This window comes from Halyomorpha halys, unplaced genomic scaffold (genome assembly GCF_000696795.3).
Source record: "Halyomorpha halys isolate HHAL.00 unplaced genomic scaffold, Hhal_1.1 Scaffold710.1, whole genome shotgun sequence".
Lineage (NCBI taxonomy): Eukaryota > Metazoa > Arthropoda > Insecta > Hemiptera > Pentatomidae > Halyomorpha > Halyomorpha halys.
The window spans coordinates 151,974-165,913 of record NW_027104776.1 but is presented as its reverse complement, the minus strand read 5'-3'; the positions used below and the strand labels follow the sequence as shown (position 1 = coordinate 165,913).

General features: G+C 29.7%; 1 protein-coding gene across 1 annotated transcript; it reads right to left on the bottom strand.

Moving 5' to 3' along the window:
- Positions 1-2,016: 2,016 nt before the first annotated feature.
- On the bottom strand, positions 2,017-7,792 carry Syx5 (syntaxin 5). Its single transcript, XM_014428315.2, has 5 exons — positions 7,280-7,792; positions 5,922-6,178; positions 5,380-5,556; positions 5,016-5,137; positions 2,017-2,632 (listed from the first exon to the last, which is right to left on the bottom strand). The coding sequence occupies exons 1-5, from the start codon at positions 7,620-7,622 to the stop codon at positions 2,473-2,475; spliced, it is 1,059 nt and encodes a 352-aa protein (XP_014283801.1). The 5' UTR covers positions 7,623-7,792; the 3' UTR covers positions 2,017-2,472.
- Positions 7,793-13,940: the final 6,148 nt, after the last annotated feature.

Below are 13,940 nucleotides of genomic sequence, written 5' to 3'. Positions count from 1 at the left end.
AATTATATTTTATATATGATAACCTACCTGACATATCTACTTACAACTTTTAAACCTATTTCTTATTTTTTCCGATTTAAGGTTTAATACATCTAGGATGTCCAGCAACATTTTTGCTGTAATCAACTTACAGGAAGTGCAAACACCAATTTTACCATTTTCACCAAAACAGCTCAAATGATTTTAACTAAAGTCATCATATGACTATAAAATTAATAGCCGTCAGTATCACCTAGATTTTACCTCATTGAAATCGTTTGACAGGGCTTAAATTATGAATTAAATTTATAGAAAAAGATTCATCTAAAATATATTTAATCTTGTTTATTTAAAATAGTTAGCCAACCCTCAACGTAAGCATTAAGAAACAATAAATAAATATAAAATATGAGAATTTCATGATTAACTATGGTAGAAAATAAATTTATTTGTGTTTCCATGGTCATGACAATAGACATTATTATAAACATTATTTTTTTACTATAGTCTTAGCAACCAAGTAAACATAAACACAGAGTAAGTTGTTTTTTCTAAGCCCATAAGTGGAAGATTGCGATCCAGAATAACAAGGAATTTGCAGTTTTGAAACTAACAAGAATTAATTCAAACTCACAATACGATGGTAAGTGAAAATTGTGCGATGTGTGCGCTGTACCATTTTTTTAAATAAAAAAGTGTAAGCAAATCAGAGCATTTCTAATAATTAAATCCAATTTACCAAGGTAATTTTGTTTATAATATTTGGTTTGATTACATTTCATTAATAACTTAACCAACCAACAAATCTTTAGGACAAGCACCTCAGGAAACGGGGTAGTAATATTTATTTTTAATGATTTATACTTTTTTTTAAATTGTATTATTGTTTTTAATGTGTAAAAATGTCGTAATAGCTGTATTATTAGTCATATTAATTTCAGCTGTTTTTTTCTCTGGGTACCACCATCCTATTTTTTGTTTTTTTATTAAACTGAAAGTTAATTGTTATTTTTTATATTCTCAGGGTTCTTCCGAGGCAACAGGGAAACTTTTGCTCCAATCACCTACTTAAACCAATTAATTACTTGATTATCCACTAAATATTTATTTATAAGTATAATAAGCTTTATGAACTCTTACCTTCTTCTATGGTTGAGGTTCCAGACTATTATCTATTTTCAAGAACTTAAAACCTATAATTGTAATTTTGAAGTTTAAGTCATTTCTTTTACTGCATCAAAAAATAGAATCTGGTCATGATACTTCTGATTATTAGTGCACTTATAATACAATTAAGATTTAACTCCAAATACTAACATTTTTAATGATACAGACAAATTACTCCAAATTTACTCTTTTTGGAAGTAATAAAAGAAATTGAAATAACTTTAAATTACTATAAATTATATAGAAAGATTCTAAAAATGGGTAGTAGTCCGAAACATCGACCATAGAAGAATAAATATTCAGCAGACATTAAACTTTGTACCCCAGTAAAAAATTAGTACTGAATTGCTAAACAGTTGTATATATATATTTGCTAAATATATAATAAGGATATATACATAATATTTTGTAGGATAATGATGTAACAACAGGAAAATATTAACAAGGATATTGTGTATTTGATATTTGTATATACAAATATACAGTGATTAAGTAGCTCTAAAAAAAAAAATACTTAATAACAGAAAAAGGTAATCATCATTAACATGATAGCAATACTTTAACCATTCACTAATATTGTCAATATTTAGTTCTAGGAATTTTTCTAACAAAAGATCCAAAAAGGTCAAAGACAAGAAGTAAACATTCTAAACCTCTTTTAATCATAGAATATTTATTAAATTATATATTGCTGCATTTGAAATAATACATAGTAAAATGATAAGAAGTTAAATGACCTGAATCATTATATATCTTGATCAAAGAAGCAATTGCATATTATTATCATTTATTCCTCAGGGGAGATGATATTAAAAAATAAAATGAATAAAAATCAGCGGGAGGCTATATAAAATATCCATGCACAATGAATAAAAAATAATTAATAGTCCTTTTTATTATTTTCTTTCAACCTTTAAGGAGCATAACTGAAGTAATAATGCTTACTTGAAGCTAGCAAGGTCGTTTAAAGGTTACCATTTACTTTTCACAGAGCGAGATATTTCATTAACTATTCCAATAAAAATATTAACAGATATAATTTTTCATCTATAAATATAAATATAGAATGTGAATTTAAAAACCAGTTTATTTATTTGGTAAGAAGTTATCAAGTAATTTTATTTATCAAAAAATAATTTTAACGCTGACGAAAAATAAAATAAATTCATTCGCTATAAACAAAAAAGGAATGCGACCGAAATAAGGAACATATTTACATGGTGTATATTACATTAAAAAGATTTAACAAATATAAATAATTGTTTCCAACATTAACATTCTAATATTAAATATATAAAAATATATTTGTTTATCATGAGAGCAGTTTTATGCCATAAATATTAGAAAGAACATGAAGAAAAATATTAAGACACCGAATATTTTTATCATGAGCCATCTATTCGACGAGATTGACTGAAAGTATTTCAAGATTTCAGAGTGAGCAGCTTCAACGTTCAATTCAGTGTCATGTACGTTTGCATCGATCCTAAAAATAAAAAATAAAAAACTTATTATTGCCAGTATTTGAATAATAAAAATTAGTGTAAGGATACATTTTAGTCATTATTGTCCTACTTCTAATATTGTACATCTTACTTATGTTTCTGCTGTTATTGCAACATTATGTCAGAAGTATTTCATTAATTTTAGATTTTATTAATACAGTAATTTCATGCATAGATTGAGATATTATAATACTAAATATAATTTTTGTTACTGTTCCAAACATGTACCATTATAGTTTTTGAAAATTTTAGAATCATCTACTTTGGATATCTAATACAAAAATAACTTAATAAAAACAGATTTCTTGATATAAAATAGATTTTAGTCAATCATCATGAATGACTTGAACAATCAATATTCTATAAATGTTCAAGTTAGTTACCTACTTAACTTGATAAATAGATGAATGAATAAAAAAAATGGTTCTTTCGAATTTTGTTTTCAATACAACATAAAGCTGACCATACAGATCCTTATAAACAAATAGGATAATAAATAAAAATGTTTCTAGGTTGAAACAATGAAATTTCTCTAAATCAAATTATTTTCAAGAGGCTTCAAGTATCATATATAGGGTGTTTTTTTGAGCCCGATAGAACTTGAAATTGTAAAAAATAACACAAAAAATTAAATTGTAATCAAAATTTTTTTTTTATTCGAAAGATCAATACATGACATTAACATTTGAAAATGATTTCGGGCATATGGGCACCGCGGCTGTTCTTGACGAAGCGCATTCTGGACGTCCAATTTTGGCTGTATGTCACGAATAACATGAACAATGCTGGCCTCCAAGGCGTCAATTGTTGCTGGTTTATCAGCATAAACCAGTGACTTCACGTAGCCCCACAGGAAATAATCGAGAGGTGTCAAATCGCACGACCATATGCGGCAATTTTGCTTATTAACAAACCCGTTAAGCCAAAAATGCGCCTCATCGCTGAACACAATTTTACAGAATGCGCTTCGTCAAGAACAGCCGCGGTGCCCATATGCCCGAAATCATTTTCAAATGTTAATGTCACGTATTGATCTTTCGAATAAAAAAAAAATTTTGATTACAATTTAATTTTTTGTGTTATTTTTTACAATTTCAAGTTCTATCGGGCTTAAAAAAACACCCTATATTTTTATATGATTTTGTTAAACCTATCACTTTGAACAGTCCTGATGAAGCCCTGCAAACGTCGGACATTAAATAGTTAAAACTATTTGTTCTTTTTTGACCGCAACCCTGACCATCTTCTGGTATCATATGTTTTAGTTTGTTTGTACTTGGATACACCAATATGAATTTAGATTTTGTACTTAAAGTTATTCTATCATGATTACTAAAAATGTATTACAAAATAATAACATAAGTTCTTAAGATTATTTATCAATTATTCTCTCTGAGTCCCACAACACCGACAAAAGGTATTGTAGATATTACAAGTATTAATACATCAACCTAGATAGACTAGTAAAATTTTAATTAACAACTCCCAACAACATACATCAGATTGTAAATATTAAGGTTAAATAAGATTATTGCTCATTAAAAGCTGAGTTGAGCTTTGATGTTACTTTTGCCTTCCACTCACATATCTGAAGGATTTAAATATTAATGCTGTCAAATAATAATGGGTTAATCCTGAAATGAATATGTCATAATCAAGGCCTGAATTTTCAAACCTTAAAAAACCCAGAATACAGCCTATAATATGCAATAAAAACCTGTGAAATATTCATTAAATAAAAATAAAAAATACTGCAAAAAACTTAACAATAAGACAGCTAAAATTTACTAACATGCTAACAAAAGGTTCTGAAAAAAGAAAGAAATAGTACAAGGGATTAAAACTTAAATGAAAATTTAATTTTTTATTATTTTCATATACCAAAATATTTAAAACAGGTAATAAACTTAATATGACACGCTTTTTAAACTAAAATGTAAATTAATAAAAACTTATAATTAGTAATGCAAAATAAAAATAACAATCATTGGATTTAAAAAGGTAATTAATTAACTGTTATAAAACAGTAAATAAATCTTTGTTTGGTTTCAACCTTTCTAATCTAGAATTTTGTCTTCACTCTTACATTTAATTTATTATTTCAATTTTGTTTAAACTGAAATAGTCCAAATATGAAAATATATGCATTTATCGTCAAATAAGCTAAATGAAACTTGGATATTTCCATCTGAGTACACTGATTCGTTAAGATTTTTGATCAGTGGCTTAAAATAAGCATGCAAACAAAATATGCAATAGCATGAAAATCCAGGACTGAGTCATAATTCCTGTGTGTCTGTTTAATAATTTATAATACAAAATCATAAATTTATATGTACTTCAATATACACAAAAATCACCCACCTATCTACCATTTCTTCTTGTTCTTTTACCATATGTGCTAGTTGTTGAAAAATACCACCCAATTCCACGATAGTAGATTCAATATTCTGCATCGTCTCAGCTCTGGAGGTAAGATATTGATCCTATAACATTTTTAATATAGTGTAATTCATGAAACATAATCGCCGATAGAATAATATGATGAATCAAATTGCATGATTGTGGTACAATATATTCAAGATATTCCATACTTTTTGAAGTATAGACGTTTAACTTTAAGATGATTAAATAAAGAATGTCAGTCTTTATATCCGACTTAGTTATAATTTTTGTTCAATTTAGAAGTGGAAATCAAATGAATAAGAGCATTGAGCAATAAGCTCACCGTTTCATCGTAGGACATTAGGAGCTGTGACTGCTGCTGAGGTCCTCTACTTGCGCCTTGCATATCTATGGCAACTTCTCTACCCAACAGATACGAAGATTCACCAGGTGGTGGATGTGCAGGGCCTAGCGGGGCTTGGGAAAACTGATCTTGTCTCCTTTTAGCCTCCTTAAGATTCTAATAAAAAAATAAAAAGAATTATCATATGGATTATAGGAAACATTTATCAAATCCAACAAAAATTGTGGCAATACTTTAATAAATAAACTTTAATTAATATTTTAAATACAATCAGAGAAATCATATATAACAATTTTGTAATAATTCTGAGGTAAAATGCAAGATAGATTATATAATATATCATAAATAGCTAATAAATAAATTTCAATTGAAATAATTAATTGAGTAGAACACTTTTGATAAAACAATACTAATAAAGTCAATCTAAGCTTATGACAAATGCTCAATATCAAAACATTCTTCTAATATAATAACAAATACAAATATATACAAGAAAAAAAAAGATGAAAAACATAACTAACCTCAGTTCTAACTTCCAGTACATGCTTGAACTGTGATGACATAGATGCCAGCTTTGATTGCAATGTTAGGACAACACTGGATGAATGAGAAAATAAATGCTGTGTCTTACTACGATTTCTCTTTTCATTTTGACTTCTAATTACTTCTTGAAGTTTAGCTATTTGGGAGTTGAGACTGTTTAGATCTTCTTTGATGATATAAGTTAATTCTTGAATCTCTGTAGGTCGGTCATTGAATAAGGGTTTCCGTTTGGCCACTGAAATAGCAAACATTTTCAAAGGAAGCAACATTAAATGTGTCTTAAATTCTGTAATACCTCAGAGAAGACTAAATTTGATACTAATAAATGAAGAAGTAAAATTATTTGGAATTGAACAAAAATGACTGTGAGAAGAAACTGAACTATTACAACCAACAAATGAAAAACTTTTACTTCACAAAGGGTTTCTTTTTATATGGACTAAAATTATAGATTAATAACTTCTAACAGAAAATACTATATTTCTCATGTATCTGAATGAAAAAGAAATAGTTTTAGTGTACAAAACCCATTCTAGTAGAGGGAATCCAAAATTCCTTCTTATATTATTATTACTGTTTTAATAAGATTACAGCTATCGACTTCCTCTCACACAAAAGGAATAAACAAATCCCCTCCAACTAATCCTATTCAGTGGGGGGTCAGGCTTACACCAACTTGCCAAACTTTCCAGAAGTGAGGTTAACACCGCAGTTTTGTACAATAATACCAAAAAGCTCTAAATAAAACAATCTCCACAAAAAATTAGTTATCTCTTAAGAAATCCTAAATGAAAGAATATATTATAAATATTAGGATATTCAAAAATTTTGTCAATATTTTGACAAAAGTTAAGACCGGATATTTAACATATCACACTAATTATTTTAACAGGACTAGATAAAAAGAGTAAACAGTATTATAAAAAATAATAAAACCTGTTTTGAATAGGAACTAACAGTGTACCAAGTATGTGAAAATCACAAACATATAAAAAATGATATGATAAAGAAAGAGAATATTTCAAAAACTAAGAAATGTTACATCATTAGCCATGACAGTTGTTTTTAAAAACTACCCATATGTCTACTAACAAGAAAATAACTATGTTTAAACTGTCATTGACTAGGAGGATCGATATATTTCCAGTTCGAACTTTTCAAAGATTAGAGTGAATAATATTTTACCTGTCAAACATCAACTACTATCAATAAACATAAGACAGAGCAGAGGTGAAGAAACTAAGAAGAATTTAAATAAGAGGTGTTACAAGAAAACTAAGTAGTCTAAAATCAAATAGTAATATTTCTAAATAGTTGGAAGGTAGAAATCACTTACATAAGGTAAGTTTTTCAAGTTTATCATAAGTGCTGCTTATATTTCTCCCTATACTTCGAGCTAACATCATAAATTCTCCATAGTTTTGAATATTTTGTGCTCTTGTAGGGTCTTGAGCTGAGATGGCTCTAATGACAGTCCTTCCCTGAAGAGACCTAATTGCATTAGCAAATTCAGACGTCCTGTCCCGAGACATCTTTGGAGGATCTTTGATTACAGAAGATAGACTGTGTGAAAAACCATTTTCTCTAAAAGACTGTGATGAGAAAGATGGAGTTTTTTCTGCAAGAATCAGAGGTTGCTGATCTGATTCAGAACCTATTCTTCGCCTTCTGGCTGTCATTGGTTCATTCGACCATAGTTTCTATTATATCATAAGAAAATATACTGTTCTTGTCTTCCTTGTCACTTGATAAATAAATCACACATTCCTATAAATGATGATTGATACTTAAATCACGAATACTAACAGTATCAAAATTAATAGTGAATAACATTGGTAGATGATGACTAATGATAAAAAAAAAAGAACACGGGTAAATAATAGAATTTACATTTACAATTAAGACATCCACGTAAGTTAGGAACTGCACTCTACAGCTGCTGCACAGAACTATAAGCATAGAGATAGATTTTGATTTACAATTGAGTTCAAGTTTCAAAATACCTTATAGTCGCCATTGGTTTAAGTTACGAATAGGAAAGGTCTAATTTGTTAGTGTTATTTATTTATCAGAAACATCTTAGCAAAATTAAATCACATAAACGCAAATATAGGCCTTAAATAAGTAGAAAGGGTCAGCGATACAAAACTATTCGGAGTTGATTTGTAATTTTTTGACACTAGATGATATAGGTTGTAATACAAATATAGGAAACAGCTCAGGTTATTACAGGTTTCAGGTTACATTTTAACGAAAAGCAAAGAATAACTTTATTATACTTTTATTAACTTAAGTTATTATTATTATACTTAAGTTTTAAGAGGTTTGAAGATTTTTGGTAACATCTTCGATGAAAAAGGCGCTCCGTGCATTACCTGAAATCAATAACTATTTAAAACAATGGCTATTCGCAGCCCAAATTGAGCGAAAAACTATCAAAAATCCCCTAAATGGTTTCCATTGACATGGAATACGTCGGGAGAGCCGCAAACTATTTTGAACGAGCGTTATGATAAAAAAAAATAGCGTCAACTCAGTGGACCCAAATAATCTATCTGAAGGCGCTGTCTCGGTTTTTCTGGTCATTTCTGTAATATTAAAGTCCCTTTTGGAGAGTAGTCCTTATTTTCAATAGATATACCTGCTAATTGCACCATACCTTCTACATCCTTCTTCAAATTTGTAAGTGTGCCACGATCTCTTAAGGCCAACTGTACACCATAGTAAACTCAGTTAAAATAGTTCAGCCAACTTTGCACATTTACACATTGTGAGTGTATTCACAGTTGCACAAAGTTTGGGATCTGTAGTACGTTTTCGACAAAAAAGAAAAGTACACTGGCTAATGCAAACCCTATTAAGCTCATATTAAAGAGGTGTTTATTTTGTTTAATAATTTATATAGTCTTGTCCCTCATCGTAAGGTTATCCTGTCCTCGTGTAGAAGATTTTTTTTGCACAGTGACCTCTAGGAAACAATTTAGACTGTGCTTTCTGGTGTATCTCTAGTATAGCTCAGGTATGCTCTCTTTAGCAACCTTTAAATGTATTTTTTGGCATAGCTAAGGCTAACACCACTAATGGTATCAGGGAGAATTAATTTTATAATCTTCTAGCAACGTAGATCGGATTACATAACTGCTCGGCGCATAGATGACCGCCTGGCTTTCTGTAAAAACTCTTCTAAACCTTACCCCACCTATCTTAACCTAGGAATTTCGAAACTGCTTAGCTTGCGTCTTCTATCGAAAAACTTAAAAATTAGCATTTACAAAACTATTATCCCTCCCACTGTTCTTTATGGGTGCGAGACGCGACCCCTTACACTAAGGGATGAACAGCGTCTTAAGGTTTTCGAAAATAAAGTACTAGGCAAAATATTCGGACCGAAAAAGGATGAATTAACGGGAGAATTTCACAATGCTGAATTAAGGTACCTACATCCGGTAAATATAACTCAAGTTATAGCATTACGGCGTATAAGATGGGCGAGTAAGGTTGTAGGGCTTAGTAACGAGCGGATCCCTAAAATGTTAATAAACACTGTGTTGATGTAAAATGTTAATGAACCAACAGGTAAACATCCGAGAGGCAGACCGAAACGTAGATGGGAGGATTGCGTTAAAACTGATTTAGTAGAATTGGGTTTAGAGGGGCATCACTGGAAGGATGTGTGCAGAGAGCGTTTTGTGGTATCGGCATCGAACCTTCGGGTTCGTTAAGCCTGTATCATTACTCTCAATTGAGGCCAGAGGATATACGAAATGATGAATACATTTACATTATCGATTCGATTCATTGTCTAAAATATTCTTTTTAAAAGTAGATTAAGAAAGTGTTTTTCGACACATGATAAAAAACGCAAAAATAGATGGGATAATTATTAATATTCCAAATGATTAAGGGTTAATAACTATTTTGAAGTTATATTAACTTAAAAATTACATTAGTTGGGTTATAATGCAATTTTTTTAAAATCAGTCGTTGATGCTTATTTATTTATTTTTTTTTCGATCCCTCTAAAACAGAAAAGAAACAGTGAATTAGTGAGTTCTTTACTGTGAAAAAAAGGAATAAATGTGTACTATATTTTAAGGTTACCTGTAATGTTTATTTGTTACTTATGAAATATCCATTTTAAATGGTACTATTTTTAAAATCCGCTCAAGCTTACCTTTTTCTATCTTCTTGTACTAAGTTGTGCCTTGAGGGATTATAATTATGGAATGACACATTGTGCTTCAAGCTTGTCAGTGGTTTTTCTTTATGCAAAGAGTCATTGTGTTTGTCAGTTGTTAGCATAAGAGTTGATTTGGTATGGTATTTTCAGTTGTAAAAATAATCTTGAGTTAGTTATGGCCATACATTTTTTAATCATAAATTTTTTAAATATATTTTCAACAATTTTTTGTTTAATCATTCTGACCATAATCTTCTAAGTGAAAATTGAATTTTATTTTATATCACAACATATTTTTACTTAAAACGTAAATGAATAATAAATCATATTAAATTAATTACTAATTGTTTAATGGATAGTAATCAAAAATATATATTAGTATAGTATGTATAAAATATGTTTGAAATCCATTCTTAGCAACCAAATTCTTAAAAATTAATAAATTACAGAAATGGATTGAAAAGAAAACCGAGAGTGGAACATTGTCTCTAGTCCATCACTATAGTAGGAACTGTTTGTATGGTACAGGCACTGTGACCCAAGCTAGCCTATTCAATCTTCCAAACAATACCCAGATCTTGGAATCAGGATATATTTACTAGATGGTTAATATAGCAAATAAGTCTTATTGTTGCTGTACATAACCAATTAACCATTTTAGATTTTAAGCCCCAGGATTTACCTGCAGCTCTCTTACAATCCCAGAGACATGGTAATACCTTCAAACTAGTCCTTTCAATATGACATTGCCTTCAAGGATAAACCTTGGATGCTAACTTCACTACTAGTATCAATCACTATTCAGACATGGTGTCTTGATTACAATATTTCTTTTATTAATGTAGACTCAGAGGTAGACCTGAGGGTTAATACCGAGGCTATATTAATACTTGAAGTGATCCTGTGATGGCTTCTGGATTTTGTTTCTTCTTAATCAGCACCCCTTTGTATAAAATTCCGTGGCATTTGATTTTATTAACTAATTGTCAAAAAAAAAAAATTACAGGAGAGGATGCACTACACCTCTTGGTGAGCAGCTACTTACAGGTTTTAGCCACATTTTGATGTGCCCTAGCTCTATTTTCAGCAGTCATCCTTCCTGCTGTATTTAATTCATCTATCTGGAAGCTAATGAATCCATATCTTTGCTCTATGGCTCTTACCAAACTTGTGTATTTAGTAACACTAATAGGTATTTAATTAGTGATGAGGGAGCCACCATATCCCAGGTTCTAATAATATTTCTAGAGGTTGGAAATCTCTTATTGAAATGGTTTGCAAATTATGGAAATGTTTTTAGATATGATTCACATTTTTTTTCAGTCAGTTATAATCTGGCATAATTCCTATGTAGCATTATTTATGCCAATTTTTTCACAAGGGCATATAATAAATGTTATATTAATTATTCACTATAAATAAATTTTCAAATTAATAGGTTTTGTTTCACATCCCCCATCCCTATTGAAAGACCATACTATCTCCATCAAGTATAAAAATGAATGTGAAAATTTGTATTTTTGGGATCTGTTAGCATTATTAATTTACGAGAATAGTTTTTAGAAAATAATGTCTTATTAACACAAATCAAGAGCATTTTAAAATATTGTCAATGTTATGATTCTCACCAAACTTGGTGAGATTAATTAGCACAAATGATAAATTTTAAATAAGAAAACACATATTGCTTTGCAATTGAGTTTTTAATTTTACAAAATTAATTAAAAGATCACTAACTATATGTGTTTTTCTTCTCCCACCTGCACCTAAGAAACAATCAGGGTATTCCCTTTTATTACAGAAAATATATGTTCAAGTTAGTAATCTTAGAGGAAGCTCATACTATAGGCAGGAAACATTCCCCTTCTGCGAACTGGATGATACAATAATTACATCCATTATCCTAAAAATTGGAATTAGTATTATTCATTCAAAATTATGGGTTATTTTATGTTTGAGAGCTTTTGATAGATGATCCTTGATTGTAGACTGTTCCTCTTTTCTCAAGTTTGTTTAATCAATGCATCTTCTACATGACCTATCAATTTGAGGTCCATGTAATAATTAGTTATGATTAGTTAATATAATTATGATAATTTAATTACCCTATTTGCCTCAACAGGAACCTATCACAAGTTATATGTTACTCATTTTAGTTAATTTTATGGAAGCTATTATTTTAAATAGATTATTGACTGTTGAATGTTTGGTAACTATTAGTACTTTTTAAAAGTTATCAAAGTATATTTGAGTGGATGAGAATCTTCCCTCTTCATACACTTAGGGCATGAAGCATTCTTCGTCAATTTAATCACTCACACCTTATTAACTAAGGAAATTGCATAATTAATTACTCTAATCATTTTTGGCCTGAATAGGAGATTTAATACCATTACTCTGTCTGCTTTCTAAAATCTTATCACTCACCTAGACAAAAAACCTAATTAAATAAAAACTCTCTCCCTCCTACACTTCATATAAGAAAAGGCCACCATATGCGGCTTTTCTCTGAGACTACTTCCTTATTTTTTTAAGATCTGGTGATCATTTATAGGTCACCCCAGAATGATCCTCACAAATTGGTATTACCATCCACCACTTTGTTTGGAAATGGTGGCCAATTTCAGGTTACTTATATCCATAATCTGCACATTTGTGACAATAGAGGAAAACTAGAAAGTATTTTAGAATCACTTTCCCTAGGGCTTAAACAAATTTATATAATAAAAAATGAAATATCAAAAAGAATTTGTTTAAAATATCTAATGATAGGTGGAGGATTTTGAGGAATATCTTTTTGCTGTGCTGGGTTTTAGCCTCCAACGTACCAAATCAGAAACCATGTGACCAATAGCTGCTGAGAAATAGCTGAAAAACCTATTTTTCAATGGTCAAAAGTTTCAAAATGGCTTGAACTATCTTGATGAAACAGCTTCACTTTTTATACATAGAATGAATCCTCAGTAAGAAGAAAAGAAGACTTTATTTGTTCATTACTCAAAAACTATATAGTGTATGGAAAATTTTAAAGTGGCCATTTGAAAGGAAATTGAATTCTTTAAATAACACTATATATTTGTATACTTACTGAATGTCTAGAGCAGTGGTTCCCAAACTTTTTTGTCTTACCGCCCCCTTTCTAGGAAAAATATGACTTAGCACCCCCTTGAACTTAATTTTTTTTAAAAATTTTAATAGCAATTGATAGGAAATATATATGTATTAATGTTTCTACCTTTCTTGTAACATATAGCAAAGAAAGGTGTAAATTAGAAACATTGAACTTGGAAAGTATGAAACTATTTATTGAACTCAGAATAGAATGTAATACAAAAAAAGTTGAGAAACATTCGAAATCATCTTAATGAGAAGGATGAACCTGGTGTGCTGCTACCAATTTAGTAATCCTAGGCTCTATTTTTTTTCAGCAGTAATATTCTTGGCCATGACAACTTGTAGTTATTCATCGCCCCCAAATGCACCAGTGGCCGTCATCGCCCCCCTGAATTGCTACAGCGCCCACTAGGGGGCAGTGGCTTCTAATTTGGAAATTACTGATCCAGAGCATGGTTTCTGCAGCCATTTGGACAAACATGGAATTCTTGGTTTTTTTAAATGGATTACTTAGATGAGTTTTAATATATATAAATATATACATATATTTTAAACCAATGATCAAATAACCCATAAATATTAAAATTAATGAATAATTGAATTGTTTATTTTAGAAAGATAATACATGTCCAAAATTACTGATATAGATACTTGCTTCACAAAAAAAATCCTTTATTGGTAGAATGATTATGTATTAGAATTT